Genomic DNA, 12,719 nt, shown 5'->3' on the forward strand with positions numbered 1-12,719 from the left:
AATCACCATGTCCCATTCAGAGTCATCATCAGAACCTAAGAGAACCTCCATTCAAACTCTCTGGCCATTTTCATCTGGGAGTCCGGGTCTGTGTATTTGACCTTGAGTGCGCCAGCTCTTGTGATAATTCAACAACTGGAAGCTAGACAGCTGGCTTCACTCTCACATCTTTCCCTTCAATCTTTTATATTTACATTTCAGCGCTGATGGCTCACACGGTCCCTGAGCCAAGTTCTCCTCTCGGCTTCATATACACACAGGGAGTCTCAAATCCCAGGTGCACCAAAGGGCAAAAAGTCAAAGACCCTCTTGGGAGACACCGGGATCTAGAGTGAAGCCAGGTACCTTCTAGCCTAGCAGGGACGGCTTACCTATTGTGTTAAGAACCATGGAAAAGGCAAGGTGACTAAAATGTGACACCCTTGGCCCAGCACAGCGCACTCTCTAAGGGTTTCGAATAGTAAGAGAATGTGTCAAAAACTCAAATTACTTTGATATCAGTTGAGAGTTAAATCACAGGAGAGAGGAACAAACAAAAGCATTGCACTGGGAAAGGCTACATCTATTAGGGAGAAGTTCTAGGAAAGCTTTTTAAGGTTGGTTGATACAGATTTTCAAACCATGGAGATGGGGAAAGTCTAGGGGCACAGAGAAACCTAAGATATCAGTGTCCAGAAAAAGACGGTCCCATTTGGCTAAGTGTGGTTTAAAAAAAATGCATAGGAGAGAGATGGGAGACAGAGAAGTATTTCTGGACTATTTCTTAGATGAGCTGGGCTGGAAGTACAGACACATGGATCTCAAAACCGAGCACGCACAAGAGTCTCCCTCAAGAGGCTTGTAAAAGCTGCACGTTTCCTGGCTCCTTGTGCAGAAATTCTGGGGAGTGGTCCAGAACTTTAGTTTTTTAATGAGGACTTGAAGGTGATTCCAAAGCAGGTGACCTCTGACCTGCTTTTTGGGAAAACCATGCTTCGAGAGTCTCATGACTGGCCACTGCCCATCAGACCCAGTGAGGTCTCAAACCAGCAGCAGGTAGGTAACATTCCAGACACCGCAATGCTGACTAACAATAATCCTTTGGGGATTCAAGTGAAGCAAAATTCTCCTTGGCAGATTCTGTTTGCACGAACCTGGGGTCGGCCCCGTCTTGCTCGAAGTACCCACACTTTGATTTCTGGTCAGCCCTGTCAGCTTCTCTGAACCCTCAGTTAGCCACTGGGGTAAAAAATATTGCTTTCATTCTATTTGGGGGGAGTTTAATGTAAAAAAAATGAGGTGAATGCAGAATAGTAGCTAGTCAAGCTGAATGTAAACCAGGTCTGACTTTAGATAGCACGTTTTTTCCTGAAAATCATTTGCTGCCTCCTACAAGGCCTGCTAAGTGAAAGACTGAATGTCTTACCTAGGACTTTTGAACTTATTTTCAGGTTTATTTTTAACATTGATTTTAAAGCATAAACACACACACACACTCTCTCCTTTGTCCACATCCTTTTCTTCTAATTGGAAATGTAAGGTTATAGACATTTTTCTCTTTGAGGGTACAGAGTAGTTCAGAAGGACCCTACCAACACAGATTATGTGCTGTATCTGGGTAATTATCATTCCTTTATCCTTTAAGAGACAAACGATACATATGAAAGAAAATGAGGAACAGACTCTTTCCTTATTTTCTTTCCATCCTTTTATCTCTAAAGTAGGAAGTTTACTGAACCATTGCCAACAATTCACTCAGCCTAATGAAGTGTACAAGTAATAGGATTAAATAATCTTAAACCATTATTACAGTGGCCTGATGCCGACATTCATCCAAACTCTGGCAAACACCGAGTGGTGAGTTCATGCTTCATTTAAAAATAAACAAACTAGGGCAGTGGGAAGGTTCTAGCATAAAGTTTCCGAGGCATTTAACCTGGAAATCTGAGACTCTCCATCTTGGTTGGAGCTGAAGCAAACCCTGCCCTACTTCTACTCTCTCCAACCAAAATTTACGGAATCCAACATTTCCTAGGGATGGTTCTCTGGAGCCTGCAGCCACATATGATTAAACCTATTCATGTCAGTCCCAAAGAAAGCAGTTCTTTGAAGGCATCATCAAGGTTCATGGTTTCTATTTCAGCCTCTGCCATTAATAAACCATATAACCTCAGGCCAATCAGTCAGCTTTCCTGGGCTTTAGGTTTTCTCAGCTGTAAAATGACGTTATTGGATTTCTACAGTTCCTTCTGGCCTTTAAAAAGCATTCTAATTCTATAACAACAGGAATAAATACAGTTTGGGTTAGGAACTAGAGAAAAAGGTGATGTTCAGCTAGCCTCTTCCTTGTTCTGGGCAGTCTGGCTGCTAGCCTGTGCCTCACTACTCTTACCCAGGGCTGCCTTCGAGGCTGCAGGGATGTGGTGAGCAGCAACCCTCATCAGCAAAGGGCCGAGGGTTATCTGGGAAAAAGGGCTAAATAAAAACCTTAACATTAAGGACAACACAGTAACTATTCTCCTCTCCCCCCCCNTACGAATGCCTGTTAAAAGGAGACGTGCTTTCCAAAGCATATTTAGTCCCCAAATCATTTTGCTCGTGGGTTAATTATCCCTGTAAAATTTTATAGCATTTTTCACTTAGATCACTATGCTTTTAAAGGCTTGCCTAGGTATTTTATAGTTTTTGTTGCTTCTGCATAAGGCCTTTTTTTCCTGTTACATTTTCTAAACCTAGATTCATAATTTTTATTTTGTCAGGTAACCAAACTTCTATCATTGTAAAACTTTAGATTTTCTCTGATTTTCTAGAATAATCATATCATCTATAAATACTGACACATCTTGATCTTACGATTTTGAGTGAAAAAGTCTCAAACATAGGTATGATAAATACTGTTGATTTAAAATGAAGAAATACTATATATAAATGCACTATATTCTTGGAGATAAGTAGTAAAAATAGAAAGAAATGCATGGGCATAATAAACAAAATTAGCATAGTGACCACCTCTGTACAAGAGTTTGGGGAATGTGATTAGGGACAAGAAGGTAAGGATTTCCATGGAATTTCTAATGTTTTATTTGTTAATCTCAATAAAGGGGACATGACATTTTATTATAGTATGCTTTATATCTTTGTTAGAAATATTATATAATAAACTGATGTATGTACAATAAAGAAAAAGATATATATCACCATATATATGACTATAAATATGACCATATATCTATATATATGACTTTGTTTCCTAGTTACCCATTACAAAGAGTAGAATGTTAAAAACAATATAATAGTAATCATACTATGCACACCTAGCAAGATCCAAGAAGATGGCTGGCCATTACTTTATTTTATCCTATTAAACACATATCTTCCTTCTTCTTTTATTTTATTTAGAGCTTGTTTTGTGTTCTTGCAACTGTTTTTGTTTTAAACAAAGATGCATGATAAATTTCATTAAATGCATTTTTTGGCCTTTATGGCGATGACTAGTTAACTGATATTTGATATCTTTATAATGAATTATGTTAAAAGGTTCCTAATAGTGTCCTAACATTGCAATCATGGAATTACCTGGGATGTTTCATTATGTGGCACTCAATCTTCTAATACTTCATTTAGGATTTCTGCATGGGTGAAAGTCAGATTAGCACACTTTTCATTTGGGGGCAATCTCATTTAGATATTATTAATCAGGATGGGGCTAGCTTTCTAAAATGATGTGAGAAGCTTATCTTCTCTTACTGAGCTCTGAAAATTGAACTATTACAGGAATCCTTTGTTCTTTAAAGATCTTGAGAAGTCCTTTCAGTGAAATTTCCTGGTAATTTCTCAGGTAGTAGGCCTGCATTCCACCTATGTTTATGGAGTTATTCAAGTTTTCTTCCTTTGCATTTTAGGTGTGCACAGATCATAGCCTCTTCTAAAAAATTTCAAGTGCAATAATTTTTAAATGTCATCTATACATATGCTAAGAGCTTCTTTTTCATTCCTCATTTTCTATACTTTTTGTTTCTCCCTTTCTTATCCTCACTGGATGCTTATTTTATTTTTCTTTTCAAAGAATCATCTTGTAGTTTCAAAATTTCTAGTATTTCTCAATTTCTCAACAACTGCCTTTATTTTAATGACTTCTTTCTTCCTTTAGATTGACTTTGTTGCCCTTGTCTATGTGTTTAGATGAATACATATGTGCCTTTTTATGTTGCAATTAATGATCCTCTCTGGACTTGGAATTCAGTTCTGGCTGGGTCTCATTCTGGTTGTTGAGCAGCATTACCAACATCATTATTTCCTAAGGAATCTTCAACTCACAAGTGTGCTTATTTGCTTATCTTTTGATATATTTCTTGTCTTGCTAAACTCTGCCAGCCAAAGCAGGAACTGTCTATACACTCCTCTTAGACTATGAGAGCATGGATTTTTTGTTTGTTTGTTTGTTTTTGTTTTTTAATCTTCCATGGAGATTTGGAAAGAAGGTATAATCTCTTTGCTTATATGGACCAAATCAATCATATTAATCATATTATTCAACTTCTGTAATTGGTTTGTCAAAGACTGCATGGAATGTGTTAAAGTTTTATAATGAAAATGGCTTTACCATTTTCATCTCATATTTCACCAGTATTTTTGTCTTATATATTTCATTGTAGTGGTATTTAATGAAGAAAGGTTCAGGGCTGTTCTCTGGAACTGGACATTCATCAATCAAGTGACGTACTTTGGCCTATGTAATAGCTTTGTTTTGAATTGTACTCTGCTTGTTATTAATACTGTAGTTAATAGGTGATTAATATTATTTTCTTTTAGCCTGAATTTGCTATCGCATCTGCTCCCTCTTTAACTACCATTTGTATTGGTCTGTTGTTTATCATCATTCTATTAACCCTGCATTTCCCATACACTTTAGTTTGATCAATTTGTTTGTCTGCTGGAATATTTTCTTGGAGTCATTTTCTCAGAAAAAGTTTGTAGGCGATATATATTCTTTGTGAATGCCCATGGAATATTTAAAAGAAACTATTTTTGGAGAAGGCAAAGTTTGATGTACTGTCATATAACAAAAGCAAGTTACTAATTAGTACAGGATGGTATGATCCCATTGTATGTGTATGTGTGAACACAGAATCACACTTACAGAGATGTATGGTTACATGTGGAAGTATATACCTGTATTCAGGTATATTGAAAAAGAAAAGGGGCGTTAAACTATTATATTATTTAAATGAGATAGCTATGCATATTTTAATGTTTTCTAATTTTTCTCTAGTGAGCATATAATACTTAAAAATATAGGGTTTTTTTTTTTAAAGAATGACTACTATAAGAATATTTTGAGTTCAATATTTCTCTAATATGTCCAAAAGCAAGGCAAAGCCACTTTAAAAAATTCAGAATGCAGGTTAACCGTATTTTTTAAAAACTTGACATTATGGGGCACCTGGGTGGCTTAGTCGGTTAAGCGTCCGACTTTCGCTTAGGTCATGATCTCGCGGTTCGTGGGTTCGAGCCCCGCGTCCGGCTCTGTGCTGACTGCCAGCTCGGAGCCTGGAGCCTATTTCAGAGTCTGTATCTACCTCTCTCACTGACCTTCCCCTGCTCACGCTGTCTCTCTCTCTCTCCCAGAAATAAAAAATATTAAAAAAAAACTTGACATTATGAAAAAAAGGTAAGAGAGAAAAAATTAATTAGAAAAAAAGAAAACTAGTAGTAACAAATGAGATTTTTCAATGACTGGTTGGGTCTATGACAAGAGCTGGTCTTGAGAATCAAAGTCCAGGTCAAGTCTTGGATCTGACCCTCACACTTCATGAAACAGGGCAAGCTGACTTTTCTTAAAAAGTCAGCTTCTTATTACCAGAAAGGAAGGCAATAATAATCATACCTATTTTCTAGGATCATTAGGTAACATAAGATAAAAGTGCTCTATAAAAATTAAAGCACTAAACAAATGTTAGTTAGTATTATTATTGTTGTTATTTTGAACCAGAAAAAAAACAAAACAAAACATTTTTTTCCCTTAAACTCAGAGGCATTTCAGGGAGAGCCACATGTAAATGCTCAAGAAAAGACAGAGGCTTATGGGACTTTTTGCCAGTAGAAGTTCAGCATCGCTTCTGTAATGCTAGAAGGCATGATTTATGTGGTCATCAATTTAAATGTTGGAAATGGAAGGCTCTAATCACAGAGCGCTGTCACTATCTTCCTATCTTTAGGAAGTTGAATATTAGTTTCTGGGTGGTAATATGGACCTAGCAATCAAGTGCAAGTTAGATCATCTGTCCCTAGCCTTAGTTTGTCCTTTGCTTAGAAAATATCAAAGCCATTGTAAAGTGGGACCAAACACCTCCCCCCTCTCCTGTCTATTTCACAAGGTTCTAATATGAATGACTAGTAGTAGATAGCATGGTGAAATCACGCAAGAGATTGACGAATGTCCCTCTTCCTTGAAGCATTTATTTTATTTATTTTTTCCTTTCCAGGAGCGTGCTTGAGGAAAAATGAACAAACATCAAGAAGAAAGTGTTTGTGCACATGCACTTGATGTGTGGGAGAGAGACCGGCCCTCCTTGGAGGTGAGAGAGCAGGGGTGGGCAATTGAGAAGAGAGAAGGGAAGTTCATGTGGACTTTATGGCTTTTGTTCCAACTCTCAGCTCCTTTCGCAACATCCACACAAAGCAGTGGCTGTAACTGCTTTTAAAACACTATTAGGAGGAACTGGGTGTGTAAAAGGACAACTTTCCTGCAGAGGTACAAAACCTACCGCCTAAGGTAGATTGAAAAGTTCGAATGTTTTAACTGTAGCCATTTAGTGACATAAGGGAGCAAAAGGCCACTACAATGTTGGCCACTAATGTGTCAAATTCAAGGACATTATAGTGTTTAGTCTCCTGCGGAGTTGGCTTCCTATTTCCTGAGGCCTTTTAATCACTTGGATTTTAACTAATAAAAATGTCTGTACCAACTTCCACTGTTGGAGAGTTAGAAGTTGGATTTGATCCACTCTGAGTAAAAAGCCCTGGTTTAGGGGAAGATCCTTGGCTGCCATTTCGTAAACAGACTGAGTATCTGAGAATCCCAGATGCGCTGTGTCTCCGGCCCAGACTCCTTGGTCACGCTAAGAACACAGCAGTTCTTCTGTTAATCTCTACTTGTGGGTAAACCTGTCTCATTCAGGACAGAACGCTGTGGTGGAAGGTACAGTTGCTGTCCCTCATACTCATACCAACATAAACATCTTCTTAAGCATAGCATGAACCTCTTCTTCTCATATATGTCCTCATATTCCTTCTATGACACTTATTTATTTCAGTATTTCCATAGCAACTGCAGCTACGAAATTACCCCAAACACAGAGGATTTCTAAACTGTATCAGATTATGCTAAGGGAAAGAGCGATGATAATAATGTTATTAATGGATTAAGCCCTTATATTGGTATAAAACTTCATAATGCATACAATATCACAAGTGTTCATTCCTTCTCTTTGAAGACAGGGAAGAAGTTAATATCTCTTTCATAAATGATGACACCAGTACTCAGAAACTAAATGACTTGCCTAAGGTCACACCTGGAGAGCAAGGATTAGAGACAATGCATGCTATTTATATGACCTTACTTCTCAAGGAACGTTACTACTCTTAATTTTAATCTGCTCATTTATAAAAATCCATAAGAATAATCAAAACTAAGCTTTTATAAATGTATACATATTTTAATATTTATTTATTTTTGAGAGAGAGAGAGACAGAGAGTGAGCAGGGGAGGGGCAGAGAGAGAGGGAGACACAAATCCTGAAACAGGCTCCAGGCTCTGAGCTATCAGCACAGAGCCCAATGTAGGGCTTGAACTCACAAACTGCAAGGTCATGACCTAAGCCAAAGTTGGATGCTTGACCAACTGAACCACCCAGGCACCCCAAAACTATGCTGTTAAGAGATCACCAAAGTAGAAAAGCATCTCACTGATTTGCTAATAACTATACAAACTTAAAGTACATAAAGTACTTATTTAATTGGTTCAAAATAAGTATAAATAAACCTCTTCAATAGTGGATAGGTTATAGTTTAACATATGGTTTCGTGTTGCTGATGGTTCTGTGAATTTGAACAACCTTTCTAAAGAAATCTAGCAAAAGTTCTCCAAAGTGCTGTAAAGTAAACTTGCTCATATAAATCAAAGAATTTATGCTAAGGAAAAAATTCAAAGTAAAATAATATAAAACTTTAACTCTGCTATTTATAGGCATGTTATTTACAATACTGAAAGAATGGAAAATACCCAATACCTTTCTAGGGGAAAATAGCTTTAAAATGTAGTATGCAAACATAATGTAAAATTAAACAGAAAAAGTTAAAATATAGAGATTATTAATAATGGAAGGCTATATACGTATTTAAATAAATCAATCAATAGAAAACATGAAAGCATATAGAAAAATCATTAAGGAGAAGTATAATGCCCTATAGAACCAAACTGGTTTAATTGTAGGTATATATGTGCAAGTATGAAAGACTCAAGAGACAATAGGAAAATCTGAATAATTATTGAAGTGAAGATGAAGACCTAACTGGTATATTTTCCCTCCAAATTATGTAAATGGTTAACTTAAATATGATCTAAGTTGGTTAATAATCATCTTAGACAAGAATATATTAAATTTATATTAGATGAGGATCTCCTTCTTGGACTCAGAGCATTGAACATGGGTGGTCTTTACACAGAAATAATGAACTAAATCACAATCTTGAATAGTCTGATTCCAACAATGAAAGAAAAAAATAAAACCAAAACACGTCACTGACTGAGGCCTAGAGCCTGGGTTTTCTGCATCTTCTATAGGATGTCACTCAGACATCAGTTTCCACTAACAGGAGAAGAGGAAGTTTGGACGCCATTGAAGGTGCTCCTGGTCCAAGGGCTTGGGTTCCAAAAGGCATGCACACCTCCCTAGGGTACTCCTTACTACACACTCTATCTTCAACATCAACTCGTTTCATTTTATACTCCCAGCTTTCCCGATTCCCCCAAAAGAAAACTCCTTACTTTCCCGGTGTGGCAGCTTATTGGATTTATGAAAAGTCCCAAAGAAATTAAAATGCTAGAACGCCCATCCGAGAGCTTGAGGGCCGTGCTGAACTCTGAAATCAATATGGAACAAGGGTCTCCGGATAAAGCTTAACTGAATTCTGATAAGAATTAAATTGCATTTTAGAGTCACCATGGATGAGCCTCATAAAGCAAAATCTTGATTAACGCTTCTTATGAGGGAGGGAAAGTCAAAAGGAATGGTCAGAATTTCCATTGTTTGAGCTCACCCTGCTCTTCCAAGGATGTGATTAAATGCCTCCCAGATACTCTACCCTGTCATAAGCTCAGTCTAGTAACAGGCACCCAAAGTAAAAGAAACTCCCTCCCGAAGAATCATCGAGATCCTACTCCTGGCATGGAAATCGAAACCTGAGCCCACATGACGTAGAAACCCATAACTGAGTCAGTTTACACCTTTTTTCCAGTCTTATTACTCAATCAGAAGGGCACAAAAAGCATTTTAAAATGGGACAGGGGTGTGTCTGAGGAGTTAAAAATAATTTCCTACAACCCAATATTCAGAAATACCACCTATGTCAGAAATCTTACCAAAATTAATCTCAGAATAACATTCATTCCATTACCATTCCCTGGGCAGGCCAAGTGTGCTTTACAGGTTGCCCCATTTCATCCTCACAGGCCTTTGGGGAAAATCCTGCAATCATCCCCATTATGTCTTTGAGGAAACTGAGGCATAGAAACATCCAGTAACTTTCTCTAGGAGATGAAGCATTAAGTGACGAAATCAGACTCAAGCCATGTTCTTCATACCATGTTATCCTGTCTCCCAATACTGTTCACGATTCCTAGCTCTAAGAGATACAGGAAAAAATGAAGGAAGCTACCACCACAGCACCATGAATGGTAGCAAGAATCCACAATGCAGCCCAAAAAAGGATGGAAAATAGACACAAGAGCTACAAAACACACAGCAGTCACTTTGTATAAGGACAAACAGCCATAGGTGCTACCAGAGGGTGTCATCATCATCACAGAGTCCGCTGCAGTAAAGAATTTCATGGGGGGAGTGGGGATCCTAAGTCATTGTGAATGATAGCCCATGCAGTCTGCTTACCAAAGACAGGGATTCTGTAATTTTCTCTTTTCAATACAGATCTCCAAGGGTGATATTTGAAATATTCTCACTTCTTAAAGAGGTGAGCTTTGGTTCACTGGTCTTACCCTCATAAGTAAAAGCTCCCTGAGATCAACAGGACACTATGATATTTGTGTTTATGTTCTAGACGAGCTAAAAATATGTGGTGTCAGCAAAGACTACGAGACCAGGGGTGGGAAAAACTGAATATAGCCATGGCTCTGACACCAAAGGATTGAATAGAAGAAATAATTTTCCTCCTCTCTGTGTTTCTGTATTCTCATTTCTAAAAAGAGGAGTTAGACAAATGACCTTTTTTTTTTTTTTTTTTTTTTTTCCCCTCTCCGTCCTGGGTTTGGGAATCCCCGAAGCAAACCCCGAGATGAAGGNGTTTAAGTTGCCTTTGGGGAGGAAAATGGAATAAAATTGAACCTAAGAGATGCAAAACCGATACCGAATCCTGCAAGATCTTAATCTTAAACTTTCAGATCTGTGCTACAGAGACTCCAAGGCTGTGATGAGTGACAGCCATCAGGTCACGGGAAGATAGATACCAATGAGGCCAGGGACTCTGCAATGAACTTGAACCTTGTGGATCTGCAAGGCTATGAATAACTCCTAAGACCTTGCACCCAAAGCTTCTTTTATGTAAAAATGCCTGGACGGTGAGGCTTCTTTTGTGGGGTTGCAAAACTGTACTATTTTTTCCACTAAAAAGTGCTAAAGAGATTAAAATTATGCAGATAGATAGCAAAGAAATGTATTTTAAATTTTAAGAAAGTTTATGTCCATTCATCAAATTGATCTCTCTTCTGGTGTGTGTGTAGCTTAATGTGTGTACTTAAGTAGCCTGGTAAAAAATGAAGAGTGTGTGTATTTTTTAGCCACCTACTTATGTTATTAAGATACAGTTGTTGTGTTCTTTTAGAAAAACCCAATTATTACCTCAGTCAGCATTACTATTCATTTTCCTTTAAGGGAAATTCATTTCCCTCTATGAAAAAGGGTTTCTTTCTTTGCATTGTTGAAAACCTGCTGGGTATGGTGGTAAGAAAACTTAAGAATGGATAAGGGATGATTCAAAGGGCCCGGGAGTTTGAAAGAGCCCTGACAAGTCCAGAGGCCCTGCATTGTTTCTTTACCAATACTGGCAGATTCAAATTCAGGGTGAGACCTAATAACAGAGGCATGACTTCTGATATTCAGGGGGTGATGTGTGACCTTGTACCTACATGCTTGAAAGCCACAAGGCGGTGATGTTCCCAGCAGACCACTGATTGACTCTCCTAACACGCCTTTCTGACCGCATACGAACAGGGGACAGTTGGAAAAAGTGAAGATCTGCCAATTTACACACACACACATACACACACACACACACACACACACACTTTGAAATTTGGGGAGAAATAAAGATCCGATGGCTCCATTCTTATCTGGAGTGATTGGCATTCGGCCAAAGAAGACATCTTTGCAAAGCACAGGAAAGGCAAAGCGAGTCTGAACTTACAATGTAGCAGGGCTCACAGTAGGCTTTCTTCTCTACGGCGTAGAAGGGCTGTCCTCGGAGCTTGTTGTTGCAGATGATGCAGGTAAAACAATCCACGTGGAAGACCTGATCCATAGCGGTGCATCCTGTCCCTTCCCCGACTACGTTTTCCCCACAGCGAGCACAGCGGCCTGAAAGAAAAAAGGATTGACTGCTAAGAGCACACCAAGGAACACCTTCAGCCCTTCTAAAGAAGCCGACATGGAGGGGACAGCAGGTTCATAGTGGCAGTGGCGGCAGTGGAGCTGACATGGCCACTGCCGCCCCCACGCACGAGATCACCGGTAGAGCCAGGCTAACCCCTGTGAGGCCGCCATGATGGAGATTTTACACGAGGTATTCAAAAAGTTGACCCTCAGCTCAAGGACCTACAGAAAGTGACAGAGTAGAACTCAGGTCTCCGAATGTTGAGGCCAGTGTTGTGCGTCCAATCTCACACACAAGTATAGGAAGAACATGAGTCAGCATAGAATCAGTGGAAGGCACAGCCTAGGCAAGTCTTTCTGCTTAGAGAGTCTACGTGTCCAGTTAGACTGTGAGGGAATTGGGTCCAAACTCTAACTTCAACTCCTTTCACAAAAGCCCAGGTTGTAAAATCTCTGCATCCAGCCCTCAGTGACAGATCAAAAGGGAGTCCCTTTTATTTCCCGACAGTTCTGACTGCTGGAAAGTTCTTTCTCATACTGAACCAGACTGCTTCCTCAAGCTCACTGCTACTCAGTAGTTCCATTTCTGTCTTCTAGGGCCTCATTAAGCAAGTCTCCTCTTACACTTGACAAACACCCTTTAAGTTACTAAAATTCAGTTGGTACTGCCTCCAAATGTGATCAGAGTTTGAACCATCCCTAAAACCTGAAAAGGTTCCACATACTTGTAGGGGGTGGAGTCTCGATGACCCTGCTTGTCACTGTCCAACCCAGGGTTCTGTAAACTTTCAGCATTCTTAAACTGATTTATGGGGCATCTGGACCACATATGGACATCAGATTTCGGTTTTTAAA

The 12,719-nt window shown here is 38.9% G+C and overlaps 1 protein-coding gene across 6 annotated transcripts in view; it reads right to left on the minus strand.

The window, feature by feature from the left end:
- The window catches only part of LPP (LIM domain containing preferred translocation partner in lipoma), a 504,345-nt gene that overhangs the window by 96,184 nt on the left and 395,442 nt on the right, over positions 1-12,719 (minus strand). For all 6 annotated transcript variants that reach the window (XM_077754390.1, XM_077754391.1, XM_077754389.1 and 3 more), the window contains one exon: positions 11,680-11,849. In XM_077754390.1, the coding sequence (XP_077610516.1) occupies positions 11,680-11,849 (170 nt within the window). The remainder of the gene's footprint in view (positions 1-11,679; positions 11,850-12,719) is intronic.

The sequence above is a fragment of the Crocuta crocuta genome, unplaced genomic scaffold (assembly GCF_008692635.1).
Source record: "Crocuta crocuta isolate KB4526 unplaced genomic scaffold, BGI_CrCroc_1.0 scaffold70, whole genome shotgun sequence".
Taxonomy (NCBI): Eukaryota; Metazoa; Chordata; class Mammalia; order Carnivora; family Hyaenidae; genus Crocuta; species Crocuta crocuta.